General features: G+C 39.1%; 1 protein-coding gene across 9 annotated transcripts in view; it reads left to right on the forward strand.

Moving 5' to 3' along the window:
- ELF2 (E74 like ETS transcription factor 2) overlaps positions 1-25,826 on the forward strand; it is a 96,507-nt gene that overhangs the window by 61,639 nt on the left and 9,042 nt on the right. For 5 of the 9 annotated variants that reach the window (XM_082838042.1, XM_082838034.1, XM_082838035.1 and 2 more), the window contains 2 exons: positions 22,751-22,864; positions 24,233-24,406. In XM_082838042.1, coding sequence (XP_082694168.1) covers positions 22,751-22,864; positions 24,233-24,406 — 288 coding nt within the window. Of the gene's footprint in view, positions 1-13,960; positions 14,278-15,665; positions 19,592-22,750; positions 22,865-24,232; positions 24,407-25,826 lie in introns of those variants that run through there. The other 4 variants (XM_082838037.1, XM_082838038.1, XM_082838041.1 and 1 more) reach the window with 4 other exon arrangements.

Here is a 25,826-nt window from a genome sequence, read left to right on the forward strand (position 1 = left end):
AGCCGCTCCGCGACATGTGGGCTTTTCTCGGACAGGGGCACGAACCCGTGTCCCCTGCATCGGCAGGCGGATTCTCAACCACTGCGCCCCCAGGGAAGCTCCTCACTGAGAAATTTAATAGCTCTAAGTGGGTTAATTGGAAAATAAGAAAGGTTGATAAAATTAGTATCAGCTCAACTCTAGATGTTAATAAAGAACCAACAGAATAAATCCAAATTGAGTAGAAGAAATACTTAGTCTATATTAATTAAATAGGAAATAGAACAGAATAGATTATTAATACCATAAAATTAATAAAAAAGGATGAATCTCTATAAAGACAGATAAGGAAAAATGAGTACTATTAAAAATATGACCAACAGAATAGAGAGTTTAAAAACCATAAGAAAATACTATAAACAACCTATTGCCAGAAAATTTGAAAACCTACAAAGTGAGCAGCTAAAAAAAATATATATATATATCTATATATATATATAAATTACAGCTGACTCAAAAGGAAATAGAAAACCTAGGCAAATCAATAACCATTTAAGGTCTTTAATTTTCCATATGCATCCCCTCATTCAAATAAAATCTATCAGACCCAGTTCTATTTCTAAAATTTCAAGGGATGCATAATCCCTATCATGTACAAACTGTCATAGAAAACAGTAAAAGAGGGAAAGCTTTTCAACTCATTTTATGAAGCTAGTATAACCTTAACCTTAACACTGACTTAGTATAGAAAAAGAAAATTTCCTGCTGAATTTATGTATGATCATAGCTACAAATGTTCTAAATTAAGAATAGCAAATTAGGACTTACCTGGTGGCTCAGTGGTTAAGAATCCGCCTGGCAATGCAGGGGACACGGATTTGAGCCCTGGTCCGGGAAGATCCCACATGCCACGGAGCAGCTAAGGCTGTGTGCCACAACTACTGAGCATGTGCTCTAGAGCCCGCGAGCCAGAATTACTGAGCCCACGTGCCGCAGCTAGTGAGGCCCGCGCGCCTAGAGCCCGTGCTCCGCAACAAGAGAAGTCACCGCAATGAGAAGTCCGCGCACCGCAACGAAGAGTAGCCCCGCTCACCGCCAACTAGAGAGAACCTGCGCACAGCAACGAAGACCCAATGCAGCCAAAAAATAAATATATTAAAAAAAAAAAGAAAGTAAGTTATTTCATGGATGGAAAAGCGTTAAAAAACAAAAACAAATCAAATCCAGCACTCATTAAAAAATACGTAATGACTAAACGCATACTAGAAAGGCAAGGAAGGCTAAATATTAGAAAATTTATTAATGTAATTTACCACATATGAATAGATTAAAGGAGAAAGCCCATATTATCATCTCAGTAGATGCAAAGACATTTGCTAAAATTCATCATCTTCTGAAGATAAAGACTCTTAATCTGGGCTTCCTTGGTTGGCTCAGTGGTTAAGAATCCGTCTGCCAGTGCAGGGGACACGGGTTCAAGCCCTGGTCCGGGAAGATCCCACATGCCGCGTAGCAGCTAAGTCCGTGCGCCATGACTACTGAGCCTGCGCTCTAGAGCCCGTGAGCCACAACTACTGAGCCCATGTGCCACGACTACTGAAGCCCGTGCGCCTACAGCCCGTGCTCCACAACAAGAGAAGCCGCTGCAATGAGCAGCCCGCGTAGCGCAACAAAGAGTAGCCCCTGATCGCCGCAACTAGAGAAAGCCCATGCACAGCAACGAAGACCCAAGGCAGCCCCCCCCCCCCCAAAAAAGACTCAGTCTGGATTGGGACTTGATAAGGAATATATATTAAAAATCTATAGCAAATTTGATAATTAATTGGGAAACTATTCCATTTACCATGTTTATTAACTAGCGTTATACTGGCAGGTCTAGCAAATGCAAATAAGGCAAGAAAAATAAATAAAAGACAAAGATCAGAAGGGAAGAAACAACAGAAACACTGTTATTTGCGAGGTTTACACACAAAATTTAAAAGAGTGTATAGACTTTAAAACTTAGAAGTTTCATCAGTGTTGCTGTATACAAGACTAGCAATCAGAAAATGAAACAAAAAAGATCCCATTCATAATAGTTTTAAAAACTTAATTAGGTATCTGGGAGTAAATCTAACAATAATATGCAATACCTATAAAAATAAGAATTTTGCTTTATGGAGGGACATAAATAAGTGAAGAGATACACAGCTTCCTTAAGAGGAAATAGAAAACCTAAAGAGACCAAAACCATTTCATTGACTTTATTCTTTAACCTGCAAACACATGGAAAACTGGACATGGTAAAGCTGTTAATTCTTCCCCTATTAATCTATAAATTCAATACAGTTCCAGTCAAAATTCCAAGAGGACTTGTTTTTGGTGGAATCTGACAAACTCTTAGGTAGAGGTCCAAAAATAATCTAGGTAATTCTGCAAAAGAACAAAGTGTGCGGTACTTGCCCTCCTATTCATAAAGAATGATTCTAAAACTACAGTATTTTTAAATGTGTTATTGGCCCACAGATGAATAGTTGAGTAGGATAGACTAGAGAGCCCGGAAAGAGTAAGCATGTATTTATGCCTAGTATATAATAGACACGGATTTATAGAAAGGAAGGACTATTCGGTAGATTATATTAGGATAGCTAGTTTTTTATAAAGAGAAAAGTAAAGCTAGAGCCCTGTTTCATACCCTCTTTTATTTTTTTTCAATTGATTTATTTATTCCTCTTTATCCTTTTTATTTATATAAAAATCCAGTCTCCCTCATAAGCATCAAATTTAATTTGATTAATAGGTTTTTTTTTTAGTGTATTAAGTGTGTATATTTTGTTGTATAAGTTTAAAGTTTATAGAAATGGTACTATGTATCTTGCTCTGCTTCCTACTTTTTTTAAGTAAATACTATTCTTAATATCCATGCATGTTGCTTTGTATGTATGTAATCTGTTGTTTCTGACTGCTGCATAATTCTCCCTGATTGACATCCACCACGTTTTACTCTCCTGTTTGCGGTTGCCTGTGGATCAGCTGGGAGCTTACCGGTCTAGGATGGCCTGAGCTGAGGCAACTCAGCCCTCCTTCTCTCCAGTCTCCAGTCATCTTCTTTCTTTTTTATTCCTTATGATGTTCGTCCAGAACTCCAGTATGTTTAAGAATAGTTATATTAATTGGCATTCCTGGTTATTTTTTTTTTGGTGGTGGATTTTCTCTTAAATTTTTTTTTAATTAGAAATTTTTTTTAATGAGATATAGTTGATTTATAATATTATATGTTTCAGGTATACAACATAGTGATTCACAATTTTTTTTTTTTTTTTTTTTGTCTGCATTGGGTCTTCGTTGCTGTGCTCGGGCTTTAGTTGCGGTGAGGGGGGGCTACTCTTCGTTGTGGTGCACGGGTTTCTCATTGCGGTGGCTTCGCTTGTTGTGGAGCATGGGCTCTAGTCATGTAGGCTTCAGTAGTTGCAGCACACGGGCTCAGTAGTTGCAGCACACGGGCTCAGTAGTTGCAGCATGCAGGCTCCATAGTTGTGGCACGTGGGCTCAGTAGTTGTGGCTTGCAGGCTCAGTAGTTGTGGCACACGGGCTTAGTTGCTCTGTGGCATGTGGGATCTTCCCAGACCAGGGATCGAACCCGTGTCCCTTGCATTGGCAGGTGAATTCTTAACTACTGCGCCACCAGGGAAGTCCCGTGATTCACAATTATTAAAGGTTATACTCTTATTTATAGTCGTTATAAATGATTGGCTATATTTCCTATGCTTTATAATATATCCTTGTAGCTTATTTATCTTATACATAATAGTTTGTACCTGTTAATCCCCTACTCCTGTCTTGTCCCTCCCCCTTCCCACTCCCCACTGGTATGTTTTCTGTATCTGTGAGTCTGTTTCTTTTTTGTTATATTCACTAGTTTAAGTTTTTTAGATTCCTTATATAAGTAATATTATACAGTATTTTTCTTTCTCTGTCTTACTTATTCCACCAAGTATAATACCCTCCAAGTCCATCCATGTTGTTGCAAATGGCAAAATTTCATTCTTTTTTTATGACTGAGTAGTATTCCATTGTGTGTGTGTGTGTGTGTGTGTGTGTGTGTGTGTGTGTGCGCGCGTGCATAAACACACACCACATCTTCTTTATCCATTCATCTGTTAATGGACACTTTGGCTGCTTCTGTTTCTTGGGTGTTGTAAATAATGCCGCTGTGAACATTGGGGAGTATATATCATTTTAATTAATGTTTTTGTTTTCTTTGAATATATACCCAAGAGTGGGATTGCTGGGTCATATGGTAGTTCTATTTTTAGTTTTTTGAGGAACCTCCATACTGTTTTCCACAGTGGCTGCACCAGTTTACATTCCCATTGGCAGTCCTGTTTTTTTCCTAATCTTGAAGGGACTGTATCTGAAGTTTCAACTTGAAGTTTAATGTTTGTTGTAGGTTTTAGTATATAACATGTACCAGGTTAAGGAATTTCCGTGTAGTCCTTTGGTTTTGTTTTTGTGTTGGTTATACATGGAATCCTGTCAGATGCTTTTTCAGCATTCTTTGATACGTCATGATTTTTCTTCTGGAATATATTAATGTGATCAATTCTCAGGCATTGAATTCTCCTTGCGTTTGAGGATACATGTTACTCATCATTTTGCTCTGTTTTGCTTTAAGTTAAGGACCTTTCATAAGTAATATGGAACTATAATTTCTTGTATTTTCCTTATCTAATCTTGGAATCAAGATTACACTAGGCTCATAAAATAATCTAGGCTGCTTTCACTTTTTTTTCTCCTATTTTCTGTAACAATTTCTGTAAGACAAGAATTAATTTAAAAATTTGCTAGAATTTTCCTAAAAGTACATTTAAGCCTGTGATTTTTTTTTTTTTTTTTTTTTTTTGGTAGAGAGGAGGTTTTGGGCTACATTTTTATTTCTTTGCTACTTACTATTCTATTCAGTTTTTCTTTTTATAGTTTATACAGCTTCTTTATACAGTCCATCCAGATTTCAACTTTATTAGTGTATAATTGTTCATAATGCTGATTTATTATTTTTATATGTATTGTATCTGTGGTTATTTCTCCCCTTTTGTTCTGTATCTTATTTGTACCTTCTTTTCTTGGTTATCCTTGCAGAGGTCTATCTATTTTATTAATCTTTCCAAAATCAACTTTTGGTTTTGTGAATCTTTTCTAGTTTTAAAAATTATTGCTCTCTATTTCATTTTTCCTGCTCTTTATTATTTCTTTCCTTCTTTTTTCTTTGGGTTTGTTCTGTTGATTTTTCCATCTTTATCAACTGAATGTTTAGCTTATATATTTTTAAACCTTTTCATTTCCTGGCATTGAGTACAGTTTTAGCTGCGTCACATATAGTTTGACATGTTGTATTTTTATTGTAATTCATTTCTAAATATTTCTCAATTCCTTTATGATTTCCTTTTTATTCCATGGGCTATTTAACATACACTGTAAGGGAAAGCACATATTAATTTGGCTGGATCAAAACTTAAAATTTTTGTAGGATAGAGGATACCGTAGACCAACCAAAGTAGAAGTCAAACAGCAGGCTGACAGAAGATAGTTGGAACACATATCTGAATTACTGTCTAGTGTATGTTAACATTCTACACATAAGTAAGACAAAGAAGTGTCATAGAAAAATGACAAAGGATATGAATAGGAAATTCATAGGGGAAATGTTAATGGCCAATAAGTATATGAAAAAAATGTTTATCCTCAGTACATACTAAGTACGTGCAAATTAATACAACAGTGAAAAATTTCCTGCCGTCCAACAGATGGCAAACATTTTTAAAGTTTGATTATATCTTGTATTGACAAGAACGTGAGAAAAATGGGAGCACTAACACATCACTAGTGGGGTTTTAGACCTACATAGCTACTTTGGAAAGAGTAACATATAAATTTAAAATGCACTTATTCTATGACCTAAGAATTCTCTCTGTAGGTGTATGCTGTGGAGAGACTCTGGCATACATGCTTAAGAAAAAATAGATAAGAATTTTTTTCAGCATTGTTTATAAAAGTGAAAAATGGAAACAACTTTATTTGCCTATCAGTAGATAAGTTTATGAACAAAATGGGGTGTATGTGTGCACTGGGATAATTTGAAGTATGTAAAAAGCAAAGCTATATTTACTTATACCAACATGGATAGAATATGAATCTTGAATGAAAAAAATAAATTTTAGAATGGCATATGTAGTATAATGTCATTTATGTACCCAAAGCATGCAGAGTACTACTGTATGTCATTCTGGGATACATGCACACACACACATATGCATAAATGTACCCAGATGTGAAAACATAAAAGTGTAAAACATAGAGTGGAAGAATATACACAAAGCTCATGATAGTGGTTTCTTTGGAGAGATAGAATGGTGGATGAGGACTGTTGGTAGTTCTCAACGATGTTATTATCTCCACATGTAATGTGTTATTTCTTAGGGAAGAGCAGCACCTTCAAGTATAGATGACAAAATGATAACAGTTGTTTGTTCTGGATACGGGGGTCGTGACTGTTTGTTATATATATATATATATATATATATAGGTAATTTTACATACGTTTAAAATCCTCCTCAAAAATTGTACAAGAGATGACTTCCTAAACAAGGAACACAGATGACTCAAGATTTCTAGCTTGGGATGAAGGTGATGTTATTGATAGAGGAAAGGAGATTTGTAGATAACGGACCTTTAGGTACCAGTGGGTTATCCAAATAAAGACGTTTACCGTACAATTGGAAATTAGAATGTAGCACTAAAAAAAAAAAAATAAGTCAAGCCTAGAGATGCAGTTCAGAAGTCATATTGAAAGCCCTGGTGGTGAATGGATACTAACTACCATTCTTGAGAGAGTGGAGAATGAAGAGAGAAAGTGGCCAAGGCTCATGCTTTGGAAGAACAGTCACATTTGAGGGTTGTGCTGAAGTAGGCGAAGTCAATGGAAAAAAACAAATAGGAACAAAACAAAGCCAGACAGTTTATTGTCATGAAAATCATATGAAGGGAAGGAGTTTAATAAGGGGTGGCCAATAATTTCATTTGTTTGGAGAGGTAGAGTCAGGCGAAAACTAGGAAGAGATCGCTGGGCTTGGCAATTAGAAGCTGATGTTGGGCTTCCCTGGTGGCGCAGTGGTTGAGAGTCCGCCTGCCGATGCAGGGGACACGGGTTCGTGCCCCGGTCCAGGAAGATTCCACAGGCCATGGAGCAGCTGGGCCCGTGAGCCATGGCCACTGAGCCTGCGCGTCCAGAGCCTGTGCTCCGCAACGGGAGAGGCCACAACAGTGAGAGACCCGTGTACCGCCAAAAAAAAAAAAAAAAAAAAAAAAGCTGATGTTGACCTTTGAAGAACTTTTCAGTGGATAGGTGCAGAAGCTATATTGTAAGAGGGGAAGAAATTAGTTAATTTGAATATTCCTTTTAGAATCAATCAAAATAGAATTTGACTTACTGTTGCAATGTGTTTTAGTTAAGAACTCCATTGTAAATCTTTTCATAAACATGCTAAATAAGAATCATGCATTAGCCCTTGTAAAGTTTCACAGGAATTGAAAAAAATTTCCAGAATATTTAAGATACTGTACATTCCCTAATGATAATAAAGAACCCAAGCCCTTGAAATCACTTGTGATAAATGTTATTTAAAATAGATCATTAACCATTTTAATTCCCTTTGTATGGTGTCATACACATATGGTACTTAATAAATGCTTTTTGAATCTGACATCCAGGGCTTCCCTGGTGGCGCAGTGGTTGGGAGTCCGCCTGCCGATGCAGGGGACAAGGGTTCGTGCCCCGGTCCGGGAGGATCCCACGTGTCGCGGAGTGGCTGGGCCCGTGAGCCATGGCCCCTGAGGCTGTGCGTCCGGGGCCTGCGCTCCGCAGCGGGGGAGGCCACAGCAGTGAGAGGCCCGCGTACCACAAAAAAAAAAAAAAAAAAAAAAATGAATCTGACATCCATTTAGAAAAGACTAGCTGCAAGACTCAGTCGACAGATAGTCTTCTAGGAGTGGCTGCTTTTGTTCAGTGTAAACCGTAAAGTGAAGAATCAACAAGCTCAAGGAGAATTTGACCCAGGGATAAGTTAAGTAAAATGCGGAAAACATGTGAACCTAAGCCAAACTATCAGTTTCAAAAATGGTACATGCTGGATCCTTACTCATCATAGGGTTTTTTTTTTTTTTTTTGCATACATTTTTTTTGTTGTTGTGGGCTCTCCCGTTGCGGAGCACAGGCTCCGGACGCGCAGGCTCAGCGGCCATGGCTCACGGGCCCAGCCGCTCCGCGGCATGTGGGATCCTCCCGGACCGGAGCACGAACCCGCATCTCCTGCATCGGCAGGCGGACTCTCAACCACTGAGCCACCAGGGAAGCCCCAGTCATCATCGGGCTTTTATGGTCAACAAATGCATATGGCCAGATAATTTATGATGAAATGACTTTGGGGGTCATAGACCTCTCTGAGAATCTGAGAATAGTCATGATCCTCTTTCTCAGAAAAAATGCATTTGGTAACAAAATTTTGCCTTTGTGAACCCCCTGTTAAAAATCCATGCCTTATGAAGGCTTTTATACATGTAAATATTTAACTCTGCTGGGTGGTGGTCCAAAATGTAGCACGTACCCACTACTACTCTAATTTCACGTATAAGCAATTTTGTATATCATGCTGAGAATTTCACACTTGGTGTGGGTTCTGTCTGAATTGAGAAGGCTTAATTTTTTCCTTTTACGTAATTCAGTGCCACCAGGTGTAGTAATAGGTGCCTACGACAGAAACTTGCTCAAAGTAAGTGCTGGGTAATTATTTATGGAATAAATGAATGAATATGTGACCATGGATTCAAACATCTTCACTTTAATAACATTTTATAAAACCTAACTATTAAATAAAATGAATCAGTAGTATAAAAAACTGAAAAGAGTGAGTTAAACATATAGTAGTATAAAACATATGAAATAGTCCATCTTTTCTCTTTGTAAAGCTGTAGACTTGCACTGCTGGATCTGTCGTCTGTCTTCCAGTATTGATGAACCAGGCTTTACTTAATGGTCCTAAATCTCTTGATTCCAGCTTGTTGTCCTTGATAGACATATTTGTTCTTAGACCTTAGTTTTCCTACCTTTTTTTTTCTTCTAAACATGCCCAACACACCATACCCCAGCTTTGAGTTTCACTGTTAGTTCAGCTGCCTCAGACTGTTTGACCCCCTCTTATTGTTCTCCTACCATTCACTGCTCAAAGTTTTTTTTCCATTTTTTTCTTTATTTCTCAGAAAGACTCTTGACCATTGCTCTAGCTTTGACATTAAAAAGCAAAACATCAGCCACTTTATAATTTATATAAATATAGTAATAGTAAAATGGATTTAAGTTTTCATCCATTTTGTAACTTCTGAGTTTTATAGAAGATTGTTTTGTAGAATTTTTAACCTTGAAATAGTGGGATATATACCATGTGACTTTGGTTAAATTATTTAACTTCTTGGAGCCTCAGTTTCCTGATGTGTAAAATTAGGGCATTGGATTAAATCGGTGATTCTCAAATAACTCTACCATTGGTGGTTAAAGAGTTGTCATTACTAAAATAGGAAATTGGCATCCTTCTCCCAAACTATAGGAAAATAACATTAAATGGGTAGAATGTCTGCTCCCTTTGATTCCTACCTGTAATTTTTTTTAAACTTTGAAGCCTGTTGACCTTGGTACTTGTATCTGATAGAGCACACAGTTATATATTTGGTTTTAAAGTTTAATATATTTAATTCATGGTAGTCAGGAAAAGAGATGATGATGTTCAGGTCCTTCCTTATTTTTTTGAAAACCTCTAGGTGATGTTGTCTGTAGGCATCTCTTCAACCATAACCTTTTATGATTCTGTTTACTAGATAAAGGAAAAATACAAAGGAAATAACCAGAGTAAGCTATAAGTCAAAACATTTAAAACCTATATGGTGTTGGAAACAATTGGACATTTACATATCTCTCAAAATTTTTTTCCATCTTGGTTACTACAGGACCATGAAATCATTCAAATAGCCAAGGGTATCTAATTATTTTTGGTTATATTAGACTTTAATGATAATGATTATATTCTGAAGACTTACTTATTTTTAAAACGGAGAGGCTGGAGGATGAAAGAATTGATGCTCAGACTATGAAGAAAGACATGGAAAAAACTGCTCAGGACTTTGTAGTTTAAAGAGGTCATTTTTAAACTCTACCCTTCTTTCTTTATCTAAGCTGTGAAATGTGACAAGTTGGGAGTTTAAACTGCTCCTTTCTTCCATATTAATTATCTTTTGCTGATTAACAGATCATCCCAGATTTAGCAGTTGAAGACAATAAACATTATATCAGTATTACATCGTTTTTGAGATTAAGGATTGGGGATCGGCTTACTCGCATGGCTCGTAACTCAGGATCTTTCACGAAGCTGGAATCATCTGAAGGCTTGATTAGGGCTGGAGGGTTTGTGTCCTAGAGAGTTCGGTCGCATGACTGTTGGCAGGATGCCACTGTTCCTTGCCTAATGGGCAGTTGGCTTCCTCTGAGTGACCCAAAGCAAGAGATCAAGCAGACAGTTTCTGAAGTCACACACCATCACTTCAGCTCTATTCTCTTTGTTAGAAGTGAGTCATTAAGTTCAGCCTACACTCAAAGGGAGAGAGGGGAATTAGATTCCACCTCTTGAAGGGAGGAATAGAAAAGAATTTTCAGAAAAGAAAATCAGTAGGTACTAAATGCATCATAGCAGATACACAGGCCTTGTTACTTGGGTGCTTGGGGAGTGTTTGAGAGGAAGGGCTCTAGAGTTAAGAGTTCGTGGGTTCAAATCCTGGCTCTGCTTCTCCTGAACACTATGACCTTCGTCAAGATTCCTCATCTATAAAGTGAGCACAATAGTAATATCTATTACAGGAATGTAGAGAGGAATAAGTGAAAAAAATGAAGGTAAAGCACTTACCTTGGTGGCTTTTATTTCAATAAGAGTTAGCTGTTATTTACCTACTAGATCACAGCAGTAACTTTGATGTAGAGTCTGCCTTTCTGTAATGTTATTAGCAGAATATGCTCTAAGGTATCCACCAGGCTAACCTACCTAGTCTTATTCAATTTTTAAAATTCTGCTCATTAGTACTTGAGAAAGTTCTGCTTAACCTTGAAGACTTGAGAAATGCCGATGTGTGTGTGTGTGTATATACACACATATACATGTTGTGTACACATATATTCACATATACTACATGGCTTGAGTCATATTGTATGGAAGAAATGCATATACAGTAAGTCCCCTATATACGAACCTTCAAGTTGCGAACTTTCAAAAATGCGAACATGCGTTGCATCAGCGTCAGACGTGAGTGAAATTGCAGCTTGCCCTCTGATTGTGTTAGTTGGGTACCTAGGCTAACTTTGTTGGACTTAGAGACAAATTGGACTTACAAACACGCTTTCAGGACGGAACTCATTTGTATGTAGGGGACATACTGTATATTTTAATCCTGCCACATTTATATTTTTAATATTTTACCATGTTAAAAATTCTTCAAACATGTTTTTATTAAAACAATCCATTGCATTTTTTGATTATTTCCTCAGGCTAGGCCCCGGAAATGAAATTCCTAGATCAGTATATATTGATATTTACCTCTTTAAGACTCTCGATCTATAATGCTCATTGCTTTCTTGAAAGTTTGTACCAGTTTATATTTCCAGCAGCAGCCTCACCTTGCTTGCTAGTCCTAGTATAGTATTACTGGTCTCTAAAAAGTATTGGTGGCTTTTGAAAGCCTAGTTATAGTAGCAAGACAGAATTGCATTAAACCCCAGGGAATTGTGTTTTTATAAGAGCTTTAAATATATAGGAATATTTCCCAGGCTTTCTGCATTAATTTCTATAAATATATATATATATATATACACACATATGCATAAATACTATATATGTGTATGTACTAACTGTGAAGTATTATGCAGGAATAGATACAGCTTCTGTTCACTTGGAACTTAAAATATAAGGCTGATATGAGTCCATATAATTAAGATGTACCGAGAGTGAAATACACAGACACACACCGCTATCTTTCTTTAAAAGCTAACCCTCAAGAAGCAAAGAGTGAGGTAAAGGTTATGTGTCAGGCTTCAAACTGACTCCCACAGTGAGAAGAGTGTTTCTTTCTGAGCCAGGCCAAGCTGTCGCCGCCAGAAGAAACACACCTTTGGCTTACACTGCTCTCTTCCTTTCTAAATACACGAACATCTGTGATTGATAAGAGGGGACATTCAGATTTGCTATCAATTTCAGTGTTCTGCCTAAAGCTAGCAGTTAGCCCCCTAGCGTGCCGCACCATCCTCTCACCTGGAAACCGTCTCAGGTTGTGATGCTGCGGGTCAGTGGATGGTCCTTATTTTAAATTGACTAGAAATAAAGAATAAAAGCTACCAGTCATACAGTTTCTTTTGTCTACTAGGTGGCAAGTTTACCTAACACAAGGAAGAGATCCCTGTTTGGTTTCAGGGGGGCTGTACTTTGGAAATGGCGTACGGGTTCTTTTTTGGGAAGGTGGGGATCATGGTGGTAGGGCTAGGGGAAAGGCCCAAAAGAATAAATGAGTATTTAGAAGAAATGAGAAAAGCAAAGTCATGGGGCTTCCCTGGTGGCGCAGTGGTTGAGAGTCCGCCTGCCGATGCGGGGGACACGGGTTCGTGCCCCGGTCCGGGAAGATCCCACATGCCGCGGAGCGGCTGGGCCCGTGAGCCATGGCCGCTGAGCCTGCGCGTCCGGAGCCTGTGCTCCGCAACGGGAGAGGCCACAACAGTGAGAGGCCCGCGTACCGCCAAAAAAAAAAAAGTAAAGTCATGGGCTGTGGAATCAACTCTGAAGTTGCACGTTGGGGAAACATTTGTAAAACGATATAGTATTGATATTACCCCTGGAATACATTTTTTCTCTAGTTATCATCACAGTTCATTCAATTTAAGTCATAAAAATTACACCTTGTTATTTAAAACTTGTAGCGACCAAATCTTTTTTGTGTTTATTCAGCAAATAACTTTTTGAACACTTACTCCGTAGGAGGCACTGTCTCACGCTGTGTGGAGAAACAACTATAGGCAACCTTTTGTTTCAGTGTTTCGTATATTATGAAATTTTGAACCCAGGGAAGCACTTTTTGTGTTTGTTTTAATGACGCTTCATCTGGGTCATTTGATAGGCTTGGTTTCCTGTGTTGTCAGTAAGTCTATAGTCACTAAACGGCAATCTTGCTCCCGCGTCTACTGTATTTAATATGTACGTTATTTGTAATAAGGTTAGTTTTATCAAAAAGATCTTTAAAAGTAGATGATATAAGTGAATACGTTCGTTTCCGAGCGAACCAAATAGAAATGTAGGAGGGTACATACATTTCATGGCTAGCCAACGGGGGAGGATAATCTCCTCTCTCAGAGGTTGGCATGTGCTGTTTGCTAATAAACACCTGTCTAGTGTGCTTTTCCATACCTCTGTAGAGGGAAGAGGGCGAAGTCGGTCCCTGAGAGTGGTTGGGAGCCCCTTACTTTGTCCCATAAAGCCTTGGTAACATTCTGTAGGTATGACTTTTGGGGTTGGTATGCCTGTTTTACAGCGCAGCGCTCTCAAGTGAACGGCTTACACGCAGCCTTACACTTTGACACGGCCCAACAAGTTAATTAATTAGCCACCTTTCCGTCCCAGCTGCGGGACTGGGCATTAGAGCTCTTCCAGAAGGAAAATGTGATTAATGGCTCTCTTCTAGCGTGGGGACGACTGCAGACTTCTCTTCCGCAGAGCGTGAGACGTGCGTCTTCCTGCCGAGGGGCCTCGTCCCAGCCGCGGCCCCCGGGACGGCTCCCTGCCTCAGGTGTCCTGCGCGCCGCGGGCCGCGTCCGCTCTCTGGGGCGGGCGTCCGGGACTTCCTGTCTGGGCGCGGGGCGGAAGGATCGCGTTGCCAGCCGAGGCGGCCGGCGCCGCCGCCCCTGCCGTTAGGTGGTGGGGTTTCTCAGCCCGGCGGCGGGAGGCGGGCCGGCCTCGGCTTCCTGTCGGAGGACGCGCAAGGATCCGGGCGTCGGAGTGTGTGCGAGTGCGTGAGTGTGTGTCGGCCGCACGGCGTGTGTCTCCGGCCGCGGGTTCCGCCTCCTCCCCTGCCGCCGCTGCTCACGGTGTAAGTCAATGTGAAGCAGCAGCTCCAGCCCCGGGATAAACATGGCGACGTCTCTGCATGAGGGACCCACGAACCAGCTGGATCTGCTCATCCGGGCTGGTAAGGACAGGGGAACTTTCCTCCCGTGCATCGGTGCAGCAGGAGAAGGGGTGCACAGGGGGCGGGGTGGCTCCCCTGTGGCGGTCAGTGCAGGGGCTCCGGTGTCCCCTTCGGTCACCGGGGCGGCCGGGGGAAAGGGGGGTTGTGAATGAAGTAATGGAGGCGACGAATCAGGAAGTGATCACCTTGGAGAGTAACCTGCCTCAAATCCGGCGCTGTCGCTTCAGGGTGGGTTTGTGGAGCGGCGGCGGCGGCTGCCGGGCGGAGCGCTGGCAGCGGGTGCCGGGCAGCCGAGCCGCAGTTAAGTTGGGGACTCGGGGGCGGACGAGTTGTGCGCTTCACCCCAGTTGCCGAGGAACCAGGAAGTGAGTGAGGCTGTTGTCTCCCGGCTGCGCCTGCCACGCTGTCTGGCCGCAGAGGCCGCTGCTGCCCGCGGTCGGGGGCGGCGGGCTTCTCCGGTGGACGCTCGCCACCCCCGCCCCGTTCTCCTTTCAGACTTGGTCCGCAAGTCCTGGACTTCCGCGCGGACGAGGCAGCGCCGGGCCACGTCCGGTAGACCGATACCCGCCAAAAAATTGCTCTGACCCACCTCCTCACATCCCCACCTTGTGCGGGCTCGGGAGTAACGGTTCTCGAGAGGGTCCCTTAATAACGTGGAGTGGCCTGGGGGGGGTGTTGCTCTCGGGGGCCCGCCTCCCTTCCCTGGTTCAGTGGGCGGCTGTGGAGAAGGAGGCTTATGCGCCTTGCCTCGTGGGTGGGTTTTTCAGGGGGGAGGATGGGAAAGACACGGAGTATGTTTTGTACCCCTGCGCTGCAGCGTTGGGGCGTCAGAGAGGAACGTTTATTTTTGTAAACAGCGGGTGAAGGTGGAGGAGCGGGGCGGGCGGGAGGGAGTCTTGGCCCCAGGGAAGCCTCCTCACGGAATTGCCCCCTCTCCCCCTCCCCCCCAAGCCTCCCACCACAGCGGAAGCGCCTCGGAGAGGACAGAACGGCTGGGATTGACAGGCCTCGGGTTCCTATCCGCTCGCTGCGATGTTCCGAATAAGAGCGTTGGTTTCTGGGGGCGGGACTCCTGGCCCGCGGCGGGCCAATGAAGATTGGGCGGGAGTGAAGCTGACAATGTACGCATGGAATTGGAGGGAAGAGGAGTGTAAACACGGAAGTGGCCGCGGCGGTGGGGGATGTGCGGCGCCACTGCTGCAGCGGAAGGGCACGGACTTAAGTTACATAGAGAAAGCGGCTTTACTTAATAGCAGACAGCGCAGCGAGGGCCCTGAGTCGGCGTAGCGGAGCTTGAGTACGGTTTACCTACTGCAGCGAGCGTCAGTGTTCCTTTCCCTGGCTTCTCTTTCATATCGCCATCGATGGGAATTGGAAGATGGGGAAGAGTCACCGACGAGGATTGCTGTAAAGGATCTTACCGGCTGTTTTCCATCCACTGTTTTTAGGTTGGGGAGTTAGTCGTTTGGTTGGTGAAACTCTTGTGATTCAGTTCGTTTGGGAGAAGTCATGAACTTACATGTACCCTTAACAGAACTTAATCTGTAAAATAGAACGCTACACGGTCCCAAAGAAAAAAATCACAGTTCACTGAGTAGTGATTAAAATGCATTTGACAGTTATTTTCTGATTAGAGCAAGAACTTAAATATTAGGGAAAAGGAGGCAGAGCACAATGAGAACTTGGTCTCTTTGTGTACGTTTGTGTACTGTATGAATTAAGAGATGGCATTTTGGGCTTTATATTATTGGTACTAACAACACTTTATGGATTGTTTGGGTCAGTAGTGCTGAACATGGACCTTTCCGGAAATGTTCCCAGTGGTTGTGAGAACCTTAGACTACTCCACGCAGTTAGAATTTTGTAAAGGTAAAGGTAAGAGGGCTTAATTTTGCCAAGAGAAGGTATTTTTGTCATACAAGCTTTTGCAATCATCGTCACAACTGAACGTTACCTGTAGATATTTTGCTTGGAGTGGATGCATATACACAGTTTAACATATGTAGACAGCCTACAGTTCAAAAATACAAACGTTTTATCTTCTTTTGATCAGGGTTTTTTTTTTTTTTTTAAGTTAAATGTTGTTTTCCCGTTCTACTGCATTTCCTTAGTACATAGAAACCTTACAGTTGAAATTTCCTTTGTGATTATAATGTTCTGTAAAGAATACATATTACATATAATTGTTTTCAAATTATTTTCTCAAGTCATATTCGTGTAATCTGAAGTTCCTTTATAAACCCTATTTTAGAAGGAAATTTGAGACAGGTTTGCTGGTTTATCCAAGGTTTATTCAGTGAGTTAAAAGTGGAGGAGGAAAGGTGGCCCAGAAAATGAAGAATCATGGATCTAAATTTTTATTGCTGCCAGTTGCCAATGATGTTGGGAGGGTAATGTTTGTAAGGTTTGTATTTGTATATGGACTTAATGGTATCTTTTCATTCCCTTGAGGGAAGTCATCAAGTGTTAGACGTAATTCTTGCTCACGAAGATTTAGTCTAATTGAGGAGACAGATGAAAATCTGTATTAATATATAAATGTTAATGTAACTACAGGGATTGCTGTATGGGTTCCTGGTAAGTGTAGAATGCTATTAAGGAAAACTTCTAGAGGAGATAAGCTTTAAATTGAATATTGTTAGCATAACTGTTGTTTCTAAGTAAGTATAAAGCGCTTAGAATTCCATTGCTGTTAGACGTTAAGATGCTAGAGGATATAGTTTTGCTTTTATGTTCCTCCCTTCAGAGACTTAACTGTCAACTTTAGCCATCAGCTTTCGCTTTAGTTATCAACATGTATGCTGTCAGAGGCATTTGAATAAAGAATGAAATACATAAGGTTATTTACTAAAAATCATTTTCACATACAAAATATTTTTTGTGGTAAAGACTTGATATACTTTATAAAACTTTCACTGACAACATGGTGTCCAACCGAGAAAGAGCCTTGAAAGAGCCTTGACCCTGAAGTCAGGAGATACGGATCTTCATCTAGCTGTCACTAAACTAGCTCTTTAAGGCTTCGTTTTCTGTAAGAGAACAGCATTGACTAGGTGATCCCTAATAACTTTTAAAACTCTGAAACTGTAGGTGGCTCAGAAATATTTAATGGAAAGCGAAGGTCCTCTTTTTGCTTGGATTTCTTTACATTACACTCTATGAGTGAATTTGTCTGTAAGGTCGTTATGTAATGGGGAGGGGTTAATTTCTTTTGCCAGTCTTTGGACCAAATTGGAGTTTGAGGCCATGTCTGTACGTTGAATAAGACTATGATATAGTTGATTTAGTAAATTAAGCTCATTTCTAGTCTCTAGGAAAATATGAATGTTACTTTATTAATACTTATGCGAAAGCGTTGTGTACATGTGGCCTGACTTTTCTGGAAGATTGTCAATTTAAAATATTCTGCCTTCTTATTCTCAAGTGTACATTCCTTGACTTTTTTTCTTCCTTCTTTTGAGAAATTGAAAATTGAGAAAGTGGAGAATTTGAGAATGGAGAAATAGCGTAACTCTTAGGAAAGAAGTATTGTTCTACTTTAACACGGTTATTGAATGGAAGGGGGAAATTCTTCTGGAAATGCAGCCTTAAGTATTTTTACGGACAGAACAAATCTGTCTAGTTTGTCAAAATTCATCATGAAATTTGAACTAGAAAATCTTCTAATTTACTATAAACTGGAATATCTAGTATCAATCTTGAAAAGAACATCAATTTGAAAAAAAAAATTTATCAGGCTATGAAAAGATGAAGGATGCGTTGAAATAAAATTGGAAGAATGGCATAAATTTTTTAAAACTTTATTTGGAAATGTGTTTAAGAAATTACTCTTTAGAATTCATTGCAGCATTAGTACTAAAATTCATACAGAAATTGAGTGAAAGAGTAACATCAGTGTGTAAAGAGTCATTCAGGGTAATCCAACATCAGTTTCCTTTAGGGACAAATTTAATTGGTAGAGAGGCAGGCAGGAGAGTGTTTTTGATTAATGAAGAGTTTAAAAAAAAATCCTTCATGTGTAAGTCGACAAAGTACTGTTGTACTTACGGAAATGGAATCATAATTGTTCACCTACACAGTGATTTTATGTTTAGAAGCTAAAACTTACAGAAACATGAGGATGGAATTTGGGTGTTGTTGATTACATTAGATAATAAATTACAGCTGCAGTTCTTTAATACTAAAATCTCTGGTATGAGGGATTCTGGGAGTTCCCCAGACTCTTTCAGGGGGTCCGTGAAGTCAGATTGTTTTCATGGTAACGCTAAGACATTATTTGCCTTTTCACTTTCACAAGTGTTCACAGAAGTTTTCTAGAGGCTACATGGCTTGATAGAACAGATCGGATGAAAAAGCAAGTATGAGAATCCAACTGTTTTCTACCATGTATTAAAAAGATTTGCAAAAATGTAAAATAAAGCTGCTCTCTAAATTGTTCTTTGTTTTAGAAAAGTTATTTTTCATAAACATATAACTTAAAGTTTTCTTAGCTTTAATTTCAAATAGGATAAGTATCTAAACATAGGACTTACATAAGCAAAATCTCTTTGTGGTCCTCAGTAATATGAGTGTAAAAGGGTCCTTTGACCAGAAAAGTTTGAGAATAGCTGAGTTACAGTTTTATTTAGTCTATACTTTTCAGTACCATAGCCACTAGCCTCATGTGGCGATTGAGTATTTGACATGTGGCCGATTAACCAAATTTTTAATTTAATTTAAACATAAAAACTGAAGCAGTGAAAAACTTCTTTACATGTTCTTTACATGTAAACCCCTTTTACATGTTGAAATGCCAGTGTTTTGGATATACTGGGTTAAATGAAAGGTATCAATTTCCCCTTCTGCTTATTTTCTTAACGTGGCTACTGGACCTTTAAAAATTACACGTGGCTCTCGTTATATTTTTATCAGACAGCGCTACTGTAGAAAATGATTTTCTCCTCTTTCCCCTTTTAACCTTATAATGCAGCTGTATAGATTAGAAAAGTCAAAGGGGAACGGATACAGATGGAGTGCCCCAGACCTTTTACCTTTCTGTTTGTTTGTGTTCTTCACTCACCTATATTAACTGTTAGAGTCCTGGGGCGTTAGAGAATAAGCTGTGGTGAGTCAGGTGTGGTAGCTGTGTGATGCCCTTGTAAATATTAGTTTATGGTCTTGCTTGTAGGGGAATACCACTATCACCTAATGAAGTGTTTTCTAATATTTTCCTATTGCTCTCAAATTAAATTGCTGTTAATTTTTATTTTTGACTTTTAAGAACGTTGTTATGAACTAGATCCATTGCCAGCATTCTCTTCTGCAAAGCTGAGAGGTATGTCTCTTGTCAGACTTAATTACCAAGTTTGGTATTTAGTAACAGCTGTCGAGTGAGTCTGGAATAGTCTCCATACAAACACCAGTTGATTAGAAAGCTAGAAATGGAACAATAAGACTCTGAACCAACGGTCAAGGAGGGCATAAGCAAATGTAATTTTTGACACTGATTAAAATTAAAATAGTTTGGAAATTTATTTGGTATATTTATTTCTTCAAGGAATATTGACCAGCAGTGCCACCGACTGGGAGCAACTAGAAGATGATAACCTGCCAGATTACTTTTAGCTGCATTGTTTCTGTTTTTTAAATGAGTTGCTTATTTTTTTAAACTCCCATAAATTTCATAAGCAGGCCTAGAAAGACACCAGAAAATCAAGCTTTAAGTAAGAGATAAGTAAGGAGTTCTCAGCCCTCACTTGTCAGTTTGCTTACTTCGATGGCACAACAATGTTATATTCATATTTATCCTTAGGAATTGTGCAGAATTTTAGTTTAAATTGTATTTGAATTATTGATCTGAATAAAATAATATTGAAAAGTTTTTAAAAATTATGGGAACTTGAATAGGAAAAGTATTTCTTAAATTTCTGTTACCAAAAACTGCTTGTTGACTTACGTCAACAAAAGACAAGTAAAAAGAGACAGAGCTCACTTTTAACAAATTGGGTTAAGTATTCTTGGAAACTGTCAAATTATTTTGCATCTTTATTTTGTTTTGAAATATTTTACGTCCATTTATGTTTTTGATACTCTGAACTATTCGTATAAGCTTCATGAGGCCAGAGCTCTGTTCACACTTGTGTCTCAGGCTTATAACAATCCTTTGTTGACTGTACATAGAACATTAGATCCGACTGATAGTTCGTAGGGAGTTGATGCATTTTTAATATATTCTCGTCCTGGATTTGAAGTGTAAAGGAGTGATTCTCTGCTGAAGTTTGTGTGGATTCTCTTTGTTTTACTCTGGGTGTAAAATATTTCAGGGAAACAGCATTTTGAACTTAGGGAGAAAGGGGAGGTTGAGGTCGGAAATCATAGCAAGAAAATTTTCACTGACATAACTAACATGAAGTCATGGTTTTGAAAACATACCTCAAACTGCATAAGAGCTCAGGGCGGCACAATATATAGCTGTTGGCAAATTTCATTTTGTTTATAACTTAAAACATTAAAATATCTGGTAAAATTCTATTGCTGTATTATTATCAAATACTCAAAGCTCTTTAGTATGGTAGAGTTTTTAGGGTGTGTCTTAATACAATTACATAAGGAATTAGTTTACCCAGGATGGTTTATTAATAGCACCTAAGACAACAGCTAAATTGCAACACAAGCAGACTTTAAAGAGAATGAAGTTCCTAGAATAAACTTTTAAAAACCTGAGAATCTGCTTCCCAAGGTTCTTTAGTGCACGGGAGTACTGCAGGGGGAGGTACTTTGAAGAAAATACTTGAGAATGGTAATATATTTTATACTTACTAATAGTAAATTTCTTAAAGTTGAGCTAGAAGGACTGATTGAATCCTGTGCTTCAGTGAAGCTGCAGATAAGAGTAAGCAGGGTCACCTAAAGATAGATTTACTTAGAGGTTTGGCTGCCTCTCTGGAACTGTTTAGCTTTGAGCAGATTTCCATAAATGGAAAGAGCAACTGGAGAGACCGGGTACCTTGGTTGAGAGTGTGGATGACGTGCAGCAGGTGGTGAAGCAGTCGCTGGATTTTCTGTGAATGCTCTCCAAATGGCTGGTGTGTGAGGCCGAGGCCTTAGCACTCGGTGACTTTTGAGACTAAGTGAAAAAGTTGTTTTCAATTAAAAGTTTACTGGAAACAATTTTAAAAGATTCATATCTTCAGTGTTGTAGAACTTGTGAATTGATAATATGCTTTTATGAAATTGGTATAAGTATTTTCTTTTAGTCCTTTAGAGGACATCTTGAGAAAAATCTATCAAATTAGACACCGTTCACATATTCATGTTTCAGAACCTCTTACCAAGCAGAATATTTCAAGTCAGGATGTGAAATTAATTATATCATTAGGATAATGAATTTGTGCTTGAATTGCTATTTTTCCTGTAAGGTCTGTGGGTTGTCCTTAACTTCAAAACATAAAAGAAACACTTGCATGCCTCCTATATGAAAGGTCTGTGTTAGGAACCGTAACAGATGTAAAGATGAATTAAGATAGGCCCTCCCTGATCTCACGGAGCTTAAATGGTGATAAGAAATTATCACCATTTATTGAGTTCTTATCTATATGTGAGATATTGTACGTGTTTTTTAAGGGAATCACTGCATTTAATTCTCACAACTGTATGAGGTAAGTAATATTCCTGTTTGGTGAAAGAGGAAACTGAGCCTTACAAGAAATTAAATTGCTGGCCTAAGGTAACAGAAATTGTAAGTGGCAGAGACTAGAGCCCAAGCTTTCGAGGCTGGAAAACCAAACCACTGCTGTACACTTTACTGTTTCACAAATAATTTAATCAGCAAAGCATAAAGTAATTGTTAGAAGAGAGTTACAAGAGGTGGTAGAACTAGAAAAGGCTTCATGGAGAGGGAAAAAAACATAGGCGCGCTCTCTCTCTCTCTCTCTCTTTTTTTTTTCTTTCTTTCTTTCTAAATTTCTTGGGTAAAACCCAGCAAAGTCCAGAGAGATCTTGAAGAAGAAAGCAGTTACTGTGAAGAAAATTCCCAAGTTCTCTGGTGCACTCACCAGGAGGGTCTGTAAGAATTGAACTGATTGATTAATTTAGAAATACGAGTTTCTGACTGATTCTGCTAGGTGTTTACTTAGCAGTATATTAAAATTACAATTGACCTCATAGGACTGTTAATCTACAACCATTCTCCCTCCCCTACCCCGCGAGTTAGTTTTGGCCTAAAATTGATACAGGATTCAAATTTCAAGGGTCTTTGTTTTCCTTTGGATAAGATTCAGAAATTTCTAATCAATCTCAATACTTGCTTTATTATCAACATTCATTTTATAAAGTATAGATACTAGGTTGTTTTGGTTTTAAAATTATTTGTGTAAGTAATTTATATGGGCTAATATGTATTAACGACTCATTTAGAGTTATTAACGTGAGAGTTTAATTTAATAACGTACGTGTTCAGTGCATTTTTATTGAGTAGAGCTTATTTTCCCCCCAGTGGAAGCATCAGTTCATAGCAGTAATGCACACTGTACAGATAAGACAATTGAAGCTGCTGAAGCCCTGCTTCATATGGAATCTCCTACCTGCTTGAGAGATTCAAGAAGTCCTGGTATGTGAACTGTTCTTTTTTATATTAAACATATCACGTCACTTTACGTATCTAGAAAGAAAGTTTTTGTTTTTGTCTTTGGTAATCCAAGGGGATTGTTGGTGTTCTCAAAGTCTATAATACATAAATACCTGTGACAGCAGTAATTGATTTTTATTTGTCAATGTTCCCAAATCTTAAATACTTAATTTTCAAAATAAATGAAACAGAAACGCCCACTATAGACAGACAGATGGCTGCTACATAGCTGTTTATACCATCATGTCTTATTTCCTTAACTCTGGGTAAATTATAAACCTTAAGAGAATGGCAGATGGGAGCATTTGCCACCTATGACCACGTTCAGTCCTTCCTTCAGTGATAGATGGGCAGTGACCCCAGGGAGCGCTCCCTGAGGGAGGGCGGAGGTAGCTTCCAGTGTTTCCTCACACTCCCTTCAGGCTGCACGTTTTCCTTTTTTTGTTTTTTTTGGCCCCCTTTTTAAAGACTGCCTTTGAGAGTCTTTTTGTCCTAATTTTAATGCCCAAATGTTAATTTGACTTAATACAGTAAAGATTGGCCCTTCTTTTAGGGATTTTCAACATATGTTAAGATCAGCCGTACTTTTTAGTTAGAGTAGGAATCCTGTGTATTATTCAGGGATATGAGAAGAAGATTAGGGCATACTGGTCAGTATATTAATCCATGATAGTATGTATTAATTGAAATAGAAATGTCATATCCTGGTTATTCATGCACATTGAAAGGAAGCCAGAGCAACATTATTGTATGTACTAGAAAATCTGTATGGACCATTTTAGTGACCCAAAATATCAGGGACTGCTCCAGTAAATAAAATTTTAAATATTGAAAGATGATATTCATTTGGCTGTAACGAGCCAGGTTTTCTTTTCACATCTTGAAATGAACTGTGCTTGCTTTTCCCTAAACGTATGTTTATTACTTTAATGTTACACCAGGTGCATGTTCTTCCTAGTTAGAGAATAATGATGAGTGAGTGGAAGGAAAGTAATTATTAACTCACTATTATACTCGTTTATTTTCAAATGTTTTCCCAATTGTCAGAATAATCCAAAGTCTTCTACAGTGAACTTGAAAGCATCTAAAAGTGTGAAGCACGGGGGTTGACTACTTACGATCTCCCCCTTTACCCAGAAGATTAACGTTTCCTTCAAGTCGATTTTCTTTGCGTTTATTTACTTACATACTTTAGACCATATTGTATATTCAGTAAGCCTTAACTTCAAGTTTTTATCCTGCTTTGATGAATTCTTAATAACCTCACCCTACTAAATATTGAATTGTCCGTACGTATTGAGAGGCATTAATGGGGGTGGGAAGTTTTAATTTTTCAACTTTTTTTTATAGTGGAAGTGTTTGTCCCTCCTTGTGTATCAACTCCAGAATTTATCCATGCTGCTATGAGGCCGGATGTCATTACAGAAACTGTAGTGGAGGTGTCAACTGAAGAATCTGAACCAATGGATACCTCTCCTCTTCCTACGTCACCAGATAGCCATGAACCAATGAAAAAGAAGAAAGGTAGAGTGTATTTATACATTTCTGGGAAATTGGGTGAAATTTTTTCTGGTATCTTTCTCCCCCCATCACAGGACATAGGAAATATATGCTGTAGATTTATGACTGATGTTATCTTAATTAGATATTCTCAAAGAATTAAGATTTTGTCTTTTAACATGTTCATACTGTTTAAAGGAGTTCGTGTTTGAGCCCTAAAAGTAGTTGCCTGCAGAGTGAGATTATAATAGGTGCTTGATACACAGAAGGAAGGCCAGAGATTCACTGCCCATTTTTCTGCTTTCTGATCCTTTTAGGTACTTGGTTACCTTAAAAAAAAAAAACAACAAAATTATTCCTGACTTTATTTTTCGTAATCTTACCTTCCTACTCTTTTTGTGGGCATTAAAGTAAAAAGCCCAGTTTTCTCCCCCTTGTCTTCGGCCTTAAAACACCAAGGTTGCACGTAGGGACTTGTGAGGGGAATCAGCTCACCTCTGGGTGAAGAGCGTTTCCACTTGTTATTTGACGCCTGCTGAAGCTTGTGCTCATCTGGTCCCAGTGGGTGAGGCACAAGGCTCCAGTCCATCTTCAGCATCCTGAGTGGGTTCTTTTTCTGTTTGAATCAAAGGTAAAACTTGAAAGAAATGAAATTCTGTATAAATGGGTATTCATCTAATTCCACTTCTTCCCTGTCTCTTTCTTCACATTTTAGAATGGGGGAGAAGAAAAATCAAAGGCAACAATAAGGGAAAACTTGCTTCAGAAATAATGGTATTATCTCTGGTTTATGAGGCAACAGTGCTCCAAATTGCTGTGATGGCCACAGGTCTGTGCCTCATTTGCCGTGAGGCACCCAGTGGAGAGTAAGACAGGGCACCTTCCCTCTTACAATATAGATAGTATGTATTTGAGAAAGGCATGGATGAGAGAGTTTAGAAGGAAGAATTACTTCCTGCTGTACATGTTTAGAAACAAAAGGAATACATATAAATAGCCCTGTTTACCCACTGCCCTCTATAGCCTTTGGCTGGTTGTATCTTATGGAAGCTATTACAAAATACTTAAGAAAATTTTAGATTTAAATGAAGAGGGAAAAGACTGTGAAAAGCTGAGATCATTTAGGGAACCAAGACCTCTGGATAAACAGGTTGATCTGCCTATGTGGTGGTACGGTATAAACCAGGAAATAACTGGCCAATTTCATACTAATCTTATTACGTATTTGAAAATAGGTGGTCTTAATGAATGACAATTTAAAAATGACATGCAACATCGTTAATTATTCATTTGTGCTTAAGTACCTTTGGGACATACAAAGTTAGGTAGGTATTTTTTAATAGTAGAGGCTTCTTTTTATTTCCAGAGCCTTTAATATACTAACGTGCGTTGTAAATCTCCAAGAGAAGACAGCATGCAGTTCTAAAAGTTAATTTGACTGTAA

The sequence above is a fragment of the Leucopleurus acutus genome (genome assembly GCF_964270905.1).
Source record: "Leucopleurus acutus genome assembly, chromosome: 4".
In the NCBI taxonomy this organism is placed as follows: Eukaryota; Metazoa; Chordata; class Mammalia; order Artiodactyla; family Delphinidae; genus Leucopleurus; species Leucopleurus acutus.